Raw genomic sequence first — 10,960 nt, forward strand, 5'->3', positions numbered from 1 at the left:
CTTTTAACTAGGCAACTTCATATACCCTTTATATATAAGGTGTATTACAGGTTAAAATACCCAGCCTATTGGGTAGTACACCATAATATTAAAAATATTTTGTTTCAATAATCTGAATCAGTAAAATAATAAGTGGCCCACTAAAGCTATCAAATAACATAGTGGAGTAAACATGCAGCATTTTTCTCTGCAATGTAACGTTAGTAGAGTAGAAAATAGAATTAGTAAAGTGGCCTACAAGTATCCAAAAATAAATGTACAAGCCTACTTAGGTACAGTGCTCGATAAATGTACTTAGTTACATTCCACTACTGCAAATTATTAATGTTTTTGTCATTATAATTGCAGTTAATAGATGTTGATTGATCGATATGAACAACCCGACCGGCACGCGCTTCATGATGACGTCTACTGATTGGATTCCGGGCGCGGAGCTGCAGTTTAAGAGGGGATATCTGTAAACGGCTTGTGGCTGCCTGTGCCGTTAAGAGGATTATAAACTGTCAATGTCCGTCTTGTTTGCTGCCGTCTTATCAGTACAGTGCCCCTGATGAATCCGCTGTCTCCTTCTCCTGTAGCTGAAACAGAAAACCCGAGGATAGGGGGGGCAGAAGGAGCCGTGAATATGAGCACCGGAGCGGGCATCGACTACAGCGCCTGGGACCACATCTATGTGTCGGATGATGAAGACGTTACCAGTCCGTTCGTGGACACACCGAGCTTGTTCAGAATGAGACACCGGGTCAGCAGAGAAACTTGTGGTAGCCGTGAAGTTTGGAGTCGTATACCTGGTTAGTTTGACCAGTAGAAGTGAGTTAACTTAGTAAATGATAACCAGAGGTGGCCATATAGACGGCGAGGTGACCAACACGTGTTACACAGAAATCTGTGACCCGTCAGATTGTGTGACGCTAAAGGGTCTGCTAGCTAAAAAACTAGCTAGTAATTTTTATGTAGCCGTGAGCACCTTTTAAAAACAACAAGGACAAAGGGATTAAAAGTGAGAAGAAAAGTAAAAAAAAGATGGTGATGGAAGAGACACTGTACGCATGATTTTACATCTTGATTTTACAACTATTAATTTATGGCTGTAAAATCAAGAGAAAGCCAAAGAAAACACCAGAAAAAAAATGTGACCACATCTATGTGATTACAGTGTTTGCTAACAGCTATCAGCATTGTCCAAACATTATGTACAGGAATCGATGACTAATCAGTGACAACTTTAGTAGTCGTCTAAATTTGAGTCATTTTTCCCAGAAAAGTACTATAAAAAATACCCCAAAATACTCCTATTGCAGCTTCTTATGTTCAAATATTGGCAGCTTTAGACATTCTCCCATGATGGTTGACTAAAACCCCTTGGCGTGAGTACGAAACAAGACATTAATTTTGGGGTTTGGGAGAGACAGACTGACATTTTTCAACATTTTAACATATTTTTCAATAAAATGATTAGTCGACTAATCGCAGAAATAATCGTCAGATTAGTCAACAATAAAAATAATCGTTAGTTGCAGCCCTACCCTATTACCATTTGGTTTTGAGTTAGAGTGCAAAGGTTCACGCTCAACCCTGGAAATAATCAGAGGAAATGACAAACCACTTACTAGCTTCTTTCCAGAGCTTACAGCCACATCACAAGGCCTTCCTCTAGGCCTTTTCCAGAGCTTTCCATCACATCTCTCAGACACACAGTATGAGACGCAATAAAAAGATCTGGATAAAAATGAGATTATGTAGGTAAATTAAGATTATCAAAATGATCTGTGTTGCCATCACAGTTTGTAAATCAGACAACTGACAAGTTCATTTTTCAACATTAAAATCTTCCTGTATCCATATCACAACAACCAAGCCTTAAGTTTTTAGTTAAAAATGAATATTTGCCGATGTATCATACAATTTTTTTTTAAACCCTGAGATATTGAGCGTCAAAAGTCAAGCATCAGTTAGACTCTAGAAACAGTACAGACAGTACATGCATTTTCTTTCTTTTCTCCTAATTTGCTAATTGTCTCAAGACCCCACACATTTATCTTGCAATCTCTTAGGGCGTCTCAACCCAAATGCCAAAAATAGACATCAAATTGTGCAGCGTGAAATCCCAACTCGCTGGAAATTAGAGTAATTACAGAACTAACGTGGCTCCCGATTGCATTGGTCAAGCTCCGTTTGTATGGCTCTGGTTCTGTGTAAATAATGAGCTTAGTTGGTGTCACATGACTAGCTAGTTGAAAGTGACTTGTAGTCTCAAGCATCTCCCTGGTTTCCCTTGTTTTTTATCACTCCCAGAATTTCTTTAATCTTTAATATTTGTTAGGAATCAAAGCTTACTTTATGTGGGAAAGCTACAAAAATAGCTCTGGCCTATGTGTTTGAAATGTTATAGGCTGGTACACTGGCGTCATTGATACTGACAGAACCTCAAATTTTGCCATGTATGTTTTAGTTGAGAAGAGGCTGGAGAAATCTTTCTGATTCATGCCCTTAATATATTTATTTGCAGAGAAAGCGACAGGCATAATAATTCCGTCTAATATTTTCCAAGATATTTTAGATGTGAGACCCTTCTCCCACATTAGGCACTGATTCGTCATAGCTCCTTGTTAAATAGATCTCAGGCATGTTCAGACTGTTTTATGTCCGTCATGCACATATTTGTTTTATATGTCTGTGTTATAGTTTTCTTCTAACTTTACCTTTTAGCCACTTCTCTCCACCTGATTCCATCTACCCTCTCCTCAACTCCAACCATCTGTGTCTTTTGTTTCTTTTTCATTTATGTCTTAACTCTGATCCACTCTGGCCTGCCACTACAGGCCCGGCTGGAGAGAATGGCTGAGTTTCAGCAGAGAGGGGAAGATCTGGAGTGTAACATATCAGAATGCAAGACGCTATTAGAGGAAGCCCAGGGACGCCTTAAAGAGTTGGAAGAAAAAAGGACAGATGGAGAGCAGGATGAGGAGAGAGAGGCTGAGCTAAAGAAAGTCCAGGCCGAGGTGAGAAAACTGAAGAAAGATGTAAAATCGTTTGAGAAAATGATCGAAGAACACCGGCGAGAGGGAAAGAAACAGGCCTGGAATGTTGACACTATCAGCAAAGAAGGTTTCAGCAAGGTAAGGCATCACATCAGGGTCGCAAGATTTGCAAGATTTAGTGTGACTCGTCTGTATCCCGATTTATATGTTTATCTTGTTTGCTAGAGTGTACTCAACATCAAGCCTGTTCCAAAGGAGGAAACCGAGCAGGAAAAGTTGGAGAAGCACATGACCTTTGTGGAGAAGTACGCAAAGGAAATCAGACACTTTGGTATGCTTTAGTCTTGATATGACTGAGTGTGTTTGTTGTCTTTGCCTTCCTGCTCCCTCACGCTATTCCTCTCTTCATCTCTACTCTTTCATGTTGTTGTTCAAACCACTTTATTTTGATCTCTAGTCCCTAGATTTTCAAAGACACCAAACGTTCCCCACTAAATAAAAAAAAGAAATTCATGCACTATTTATGACATAAGCATACTTTCCCACAAATGTTTACAAGGATAAAATGATAAAGTGATACCATTTTATATCGAAAAGGTTAAAGGTAAACTTCAAAGTGATATCATAATCATTTCTGGCTGACACTCAATGCCATATCTCAGTATGAGATACTGAATTGGTGACACTTATCTTGGGTGCCCACCTTGAAGCTGTTGTTATATTGTAGATCTTCTGTGATGGTGGGTTAAAGATGTGTGTGAAGCATCCTCCCAAAACAAAACAAAAAAAACACTTTCTGCCTTTAATTAAATTTCTAAATCACATAAGGTCCCCAGGTGATTCTAGTCCCATGTACATAAGGCATTTAGTCATCACACCACAGCGTTCTTATGATCACTTAAATGCAGATCATATTTGACTTCCTGCATTAAAAACACAGTCCCTGGAGCTCAATTTGAATTAACATTATGCTGGACTTGTTTGTGTGTGCACCAGGTATGATGCGGCGCTGGGATGACAGTCAGAAGTATCTGTCAGACAACCCACATCTGGTGTGCGAAGAGACGGCTAATTACCTTGTTGTCATCTGTATTGACTTTGAGATAGATGAGGTGAGTGTTGTGAGAAAAGTGTGCATACATGTTCCAGGTAACCAAAAAATCCAGCCAGGTCAAGCCTTGTAAATTCTCCATGTTATTGTAGAAACACGCACTCATGGAGCAAGTGGCCCACCAGGCCATCGTCATGCAGTTTATCCTGGACTTGGCTCGGACGCTTAAGGTCGACCCAAGAGGCTGCTTCAGACAATTCTTTTCAAAGATCAAGGTCAGTAAACCCAACATGCTCTCTGCCTGTTTGTATATGTAGTCACTTTCCACAGAGAAAGTTATTTGAGTTGGTGTATGGCCATTTAAGTGTTTTGTGTCCATGTCAGACTGCAGACAAGCCATACCAAGACGCATTTGACCATGAGTTGCAGTTGCTGAAGGAGCGGATCCGCAGCTGTGCGCAGATGCGTATGGAGAGCGCTGTGAAGGAACTAGAGGAAGAAGAGAGGAAGAAGAGACTAGGCCCAGGTGGTTTAGACCCTGTGGAGGTTTATTCATCACTGCCAAAGGTGAACCATTCACACACACACGCAAGCATACACAGAGTTCTGCGTATTTCAGGGAAGAGAGGTCAGAGTAGTCAGCCAGTGTTTGTTTGCATGTGGAATAAGGAACTATTAACAGAGGGCAACAAACTAGCTGTGAACAAAAGCGTTGTCAAACAGGTCTTCAGAGGATGGACTCTTCTTGAAATAACTGAAACGAGGTTCATTAGTTTTAATGCTGATATACAGACCGATAAAGGTTGGATTTAAGACAGTGTTTTACAAAGTATTTACTGCTTGTCCTGAGCCAGGTTTCATTAGATTGTCAGATTTTGAAGAGAAGTTTGGTGACTTCTTCCTCTGCAGCACAGGAATGTATCAGGGTTACTGTTAACCCCAGTTGTCAATAGTTGTAACGTCAATACGATTTACAAACTAACATGTGTCTCATTTCATCAATTTAGTCAAATTTAGAAATGAAATCAGTTCATTATAAACACTCACTTTCTTCAGACATTAGAACACATTTATTCACAGCCACAGCAGATGTAATTCAGCTTTATATTTGGCAGGTTAGAGTCAACTTTTCAGCTAACTTCTGCAGTCTTGTTACTTGTTTTGAGTGTCAGTGCAGCAGATCACAATAAATCTCCTCAAACAGGCAGGAGAGCACTATATGTTCAGACAACTGCATGATTATAAGCTAATTCAATAAATAAAGGGTCTCAAAATAACCCAATCAATAAATCCTGGTTGGTGAGATCCAACAAGCCTTGTTTAGAAAATAGGAAGTTTTCTACACCTGGATGTACACTCTGAATTTACACCAATGATATTTGATATAACCTTATAACCTTACAATGCAACAAAACGTGTCTGTTTCCCTGCTCTACATCCCCCGGGGCTGTGTGGGAAAACAGTAGGCCTGTTAGAGCATCTCCCATTTCATCCAGTTTACACACCACATCAGTGACCACCTTGTTTTGCTGTAGCGGCTGAAGCTGCAAGCCAAAAGTCAATACTGCAGATCGGCCCATACAAGTTGGCTTTATGGCTACAAGCTATGCTGTCATTCATTTTTATTTCATTTTATACTTTGACGGCCGTGTAGTCAGCGGGAGAGACTGCATTCTTTCCACAGATTTCCAAATCGTTGTTTGTAGACTTTGAGGCTTGTGTTTGCGCAGTCTATTGATATGAAGCGTGTTGCCATTTGGATAATCAGAGAAGTCAATACACAACTCAGTGGAATGGACTCCGCTGGTCAGGCATGAGCTCTCTGTGTGGAAGGTAAACAGCATTATCTACTTGTCTTGAGATTACACATGTAATCTTTCAGCCTCTCTTTGTGACGTTAAGATAATTATTATTAGATAATGAAGTTAAGTCGAAAATCAGTAGAATTGTACTGGGCACTGAAACATGAATAGGAAGTTATAGATTTCAGGGTTTACATTAAGTTTTCAAATGTGACCGTGAAAGTATTTCCCCAACTAAACTCACTCAGTTTCAGTGCAGACACATCAGTTGTCTGTTTGGTACAATATGTTCATTGATCCATGTAAGACATTTTTGTTTTGTATTGTAGGAAATACAAAAAAGCTTTGATGAGAAGAACATTCAAATGCTGCAGGAAGCTATCAGCAAACTTGACCCCGAGGTGAGTGTGTTTGAAACCCCCTAAAATAGCAACTTCTTATCAATAAAACAACATAAAGAAGGCCAGAAAGTGGCTTTAATTTACAAAAACATGTATCTGTTTGTTATATTCGGTCTGCGTCTTCAATGGGTGTCTCTGTGTTTCTCTCTACAGGAAGGAAAGTACCACTTTAGGAGGTGTATTGACTCTGGACTGTGGGTCCCTCAATCAGGAGAGGATGATGATGATGAAAAGGAAGAGTACGAAGAGGATGAGGATGAGGAAGATTAATAAGAGAGAGAAGAACATTCCTTGTTAGCTGACAATGATTGACAGTCCAGCAGTGTAAAAGAAATGTCATACATCCAACATAATATACATATGTAAGTATTTAATAAGCATATGCACTAAACTGTCATGTAATTAATAGAAACTGGAGTACTGGATTAGCAGTGTTAGAACAAGCTGCTTTGTGCAACCAGAAACAGAATAACTACAGAATAAGGTAACTTTTGTGCAGGTCTCAATCTGATTTTAAATTGATCATCTGATTTGATACCGATCACCAATCTTGCCATCTTAACCTTGCCACTCCTAATTTCTATGTATCTGTGTCTGATGATAGCATCTTAACACCTAAAAATTGATTTTCTGTTAGGTTTAATTTTTGAACAGTTACCCGTACACATTGTTTTACACGTTACAGTTGGCTGCTGCGTCCTTACTTCCTTAATTGTGAATAGGTTTTCCGTCTCTTCATATCCTTTGTTAGTGAAGACAGCAGCTTGAAAGATCACTTGAGAAAACAGCCACCTATCTAGTGTTTTTAAGAGCAACACAGTAACAGACTGGATGTGAAGCTCTGAGACACTGGCTTATACCTCTGACTCGTGAAACTCTGATACATTTAAAAAGTCATCCAAATGTCATATTTTATTTTAAAAAATAAATAAATAAAGTTTAGTATGCCATCACAGGCACCTACCATTTACATATTGAACGGTCATGTGTTGTCCTACTGTGGTCAACAGCGCCATCTCAAGTCAGTTTGGGGAGAGACACCCACTATCTAGAAGCCTGTATAGTAAACACAAATCTATCGAGTTAACCCACTTACAAGTTCTGTGAATTTTAAGACCACTTAGTATCTTGTAGTCAAAGTCAGCTGATATCAGTTATTCATGACACTTTTGTAAGACTCTAGTTTTTGTCCAGTGCAGTGAATTCTGAATATAACTGCAGCAACTACTGTTTGGAACATGGGTTAGGTGAAAGTGAGGTTTGTTATTGAGACTGTCAGGTGTCATAGTGGTGGAATGTAACTAAGTACATTTACTCAGGTACTGTTCTAAAATAGACATTTTAGGTACTTCTACTTCACTTGACTCTTTCCATCTCATGCAACTTTATACTTCTACTCCCCGACAGCTCAAAGGGAAATATTGAAGTTTTTGCCCCACTTCATTGATCTGACAGCTTTAGTTACTTTAAGATTTTTGCATACAAAACATACTTTTAGAATATGATGATTTGTTGTAGATTAAACTAGCCAACAGTTGAGTTTGAATAATTTGAAGCTTTTTGCAAATTATGCACTGCTGTCATTATAATTTTATGTTATTACTTATTTTATTTATTTATATAGTAGTAGTAGTAGTAGTAGTAGTATTTTATTTATTTATTTATTTATTTATTTTCTTCTCGCCAGGGTTGGGGATATCATACTTTTTTCTTTGTTGAAATGTTACTGTTCACGTTTGTTGTTTAAAAACTCAATAAAAAAGATTGTTTTAAAAAAAACTATTCAGCAATTTATACACCTCCAGCTAAAACAATTAGTCGATCAATCAATTAGTTGATGACTTAGTTTAGTTAACTATTTTGATTGTAATGAAGTAAATTTTACTGTAAAAACATTTAGAAGTTCCAGCTGCTCAAATGTGAAGTTTTGCTTCTTTTCATTTTAATACTTGTAATAACTAATATAATTGTAATAATGTTAAGGTTTTGACTGTTGATGGGACAAAATGAAGGTGTAAGTTTGTGCTCTGGGACAGCATTTCTTAATATTCTTACCTTTATTTTATTATTAATAAAAAGCTATATTAATTTTTGGGCTTTTGCCTTTATTTGATAGGACAGTGTTAAGTGTGAAAGGCAGAGAGAGGGAGGATTACATGCAGCAAATGGCCACAGGCTAGAAGCGAACCTGCTGCCACTGTGTGAAGGATATACCAGCTCTGCCCACTGAGCTACCTGGCTGCCCAGTTCTCAATTTTTTTTTTTTTTTTTTTTTACAATCAATCGATTAATGACGAAAATAATCAGCAGATTAATCCATTATAAAAAATAATCATTAGTTAATAAATCACTATGAGCTCCACCACAACCAGCTACTGCGATAAAACCCAGCTTTTGATATTGATGATGATGATGATGATGATACCAGCTGATTTATCATTATCAGGGTTTTGTAACTCTCAAATATCAATATTGTTATCAACGCAAAAATCCAGTATGGGTTGGGCACTCCAGACATCTCAGAGTAAACCTCTCAAGATTCTTTTCAATTGTATTTTATAACAATCACAAAGCCCAACTCATCATCACGGATTAATCTGCAGATTACATGTTTTTGATTAATTTATTAAGCTTTTTGTCTATAAAATATCCCCAAGATGTGCAGTGATATAAAACACAAAAGCAAAAGCAAAGTGTCCGAGCAGCTGGAACAAGGAAATGTTTGACAATTCTGCATGAAGAATGACTGAAATGATTCATGGAATATCATAATAAGTCTGTCCAGCTAAGTGGAGGTCCAATAGTTTTTTGGTTCCTGTTTTCTAACGTAAGAGTTTTCTTGATATGTCATAGTTTGTGTGTATTGTCAATGTGTTTTACAAGCAGAACGTTTTGTTTGAAGTTGTGAGATTGTTTTTAACTTGTGTTGAGAACTAGTCCAGACTTTGTGTTGATCACAAACTGTGTTTGATGTAATAACTTTTCCACTAGTGTCTGTGTATCCTGACTCATTTGCTGCCATACTTCTCCCTCCATCTCTCTCTTTTTCTCTCACTTGCATAATTAATTGCTGTGTCCCTCCCTCCCTCTCCCCCTCTCTCCTTCATAATTAATTGGTGGGTTTGATTTAGTGGTCTGTGCAGGATTTTTTGAGGCAAAGCTTCTTTGTGCAGTCACTTTTGTAAATAGAAAACAATCAGCGCAGGCCCAGGGAATAAATCAAATCTAGATAATGCCTGTAAAAGCCGATGGGAGAGAAACAGAATAGCGTCACAGCTTCATGCAAAACTGCTTGGGTGTGTTTATTTCTATGTTTATATCAATGTGTGGTTGTTATTGTCACAGTCGGGTCCTGTCATTGCTGTAATCATTTTGAAAATGCATTGAGCAGGCTGAAGTCAGCACAGGTTTAGTTTCTTAATGTTAACTGTGATCAACAGAGGCTGTTTAGACATTCCGTCTACTATCACTGTGTCTGAAAGGACTGAGATCAAACTGAGTTGATGGACTGAAAACTAATCTACAGCTATCTTTGATAATTAATGTATAAGACTTTTGACGATCCTCATATTACACCTATGTTGGCCTCTCAGTCTCTTTCAGAATCCATTTTAAAGTACTTTGAATTACATACAAGGCTCTCAATGATCTGGCATTGGAGTATATAACTGAGCTTCTTACACCATACTGTCCAGACAGGCCCTTCAGTTCTGCTAGTCTGGGTCCTCTAACTGTTCCAGAGGCCAGGTTAAAGACAAAGGGTGATTGAGCCTTTTCAGTTCTTGCTCCTCGGCTTTGGAACAGCCTCCCACTGACTGACTCCGTTCATGTCTTTGAATCTCATCTGAAAACATACTTTTACAGATTGGCCCTACCTGAAAGTCTGATCGAACATTTGAGGGATGTGCTGGTACCCCAGAGGTACCCCGATCCACGGTGGGGCCTCCTTGGACCCAACTTGGCCCTGACCTGTCAAGACATGAACACAGGACCTCTGGAAGTTGTCTATAGTTGTCTATAGTGTCTGGCAGCAGGGTGTTGGCTTCAGATCTTTTGGGTCCTGTGGGTTGTGAGGTGGGGTAACAGCACGTCCCACAGATGTTTGATCAGACTGGGATTTTGGGAATTTGGAGGCCAGGTCAATTCCTTGAGGTCTCTATCATTTTCCTGGGCCACTCCTGAGCAGTTCTTGTGGTGTGGCATGGTGCATTGTCCTGCTGGGGGGGCACTGCTACTGGGGAGTGCCGCTGACATAAAGGGGGAGTACCTGGTCTGCACTGGTGTTTAGATGGGTGGCGCGTGTCAGGTGGCATCCACGTGAATGTCAGAACCCAAGATTTGCCAACAGAACACTGCACTGTAACAAGATGATCAATGTTGTTCACGTCTCCTGTCAGTGGTTTTAATGTTTTGGCTGATCGGTGTATGCGTTTAAGTGTATATGTTGGTGTAGGCGTATGTGTATGCGTATGTTTTATTAGTGTCACCATGGAAAGCACTGTGCTTTTAGCTCGAAAAGTGCTCTACAAATATAGTTAGTATTATTTTTATTCTTGTTATTTTAAGTCCTTTCTCAAGCAAAAATGTCAAACCTCATGGTTTCTCAAATGTGAGGATTTGCTGCCTTTACTTGTCTTATAGTAATCTGAGTGTCTTTGGGTTTGGGGCAATTTTTGGGCTCTGGGAACTTATGATGGACTTTTAAAAATATTTTCTGACACTTTT

At 38.9% G+C, this 10,960-nt stretch overlaps 1 protein-coding gene across 7 annotated transcripts; it reads left to right on the forward strand.

The window, feature by feature from the left end:
• The first annotated feature begins 362 nt into the window (after positions 1-362).
• cdc37 (cell division cycle 37 homolog (S. cerevisiae)) lies at positions 363-8,392 on the forward strand. 7 transcript variants are annotated; one of them, XR_007448921.1, is made up of 9 exons: positions 363-742; positions 2,823-3,119; positions 3,207-3,312; positions 3,978-4,093; positions 4,185-4,307; positions 4,417-4,599; positions 6,164-6,235; positions 6,389-6,597; positions 8,352-8,392. XR_007448921.1 is itself a non-coding variant. In XM_049571378.1 (8 exons), exons 1-8 carry the CDS (start codon positions 551-553, stop codon positions 6,503-6,505), a joined length of 1,161 nt encoding a protein of 386 aa, XP_049427335.1. In that variant the 5' UTR covers positions 363-550; the 3' UTR covers positions 6,506-8,118. The 7 variants fall into 7 exon arrangements, 6 of the variants coding, with proteins under 6 accessions (XP_049427335.1, XP_049427334.1, XP_049427336.1 ...); XM_049571378.1 differs by lacking the exon at positions 8,352-8,392 and having other exon boundaries at positions 4,462-4,599; positions 6,389-8,118; XM_049571377.1 differs by lacking the exon at positions 8,352-8,392 and having other exon boundaries at positions 364-742; positions 6,389-8,115.
• Positions 8,393-10,960: the final 2,568 nt, after the last annotated feature.

The sequence above is a fragment of the Epinephelus fuscoguttatus genome, linkage group LG3 (assembly GCF_011397635.1).
Source record: "Epinephelus fuscoguttatus linkage group LG3, E.fuscoguttatus.final_Chr_v1".
Lineage (NCBI taxonomy): Eukaryota > Metazoa > Chordata > Actinopteri > Perciformes > Serranidae > Epinephelus > Epinephelus fuscoguttatus.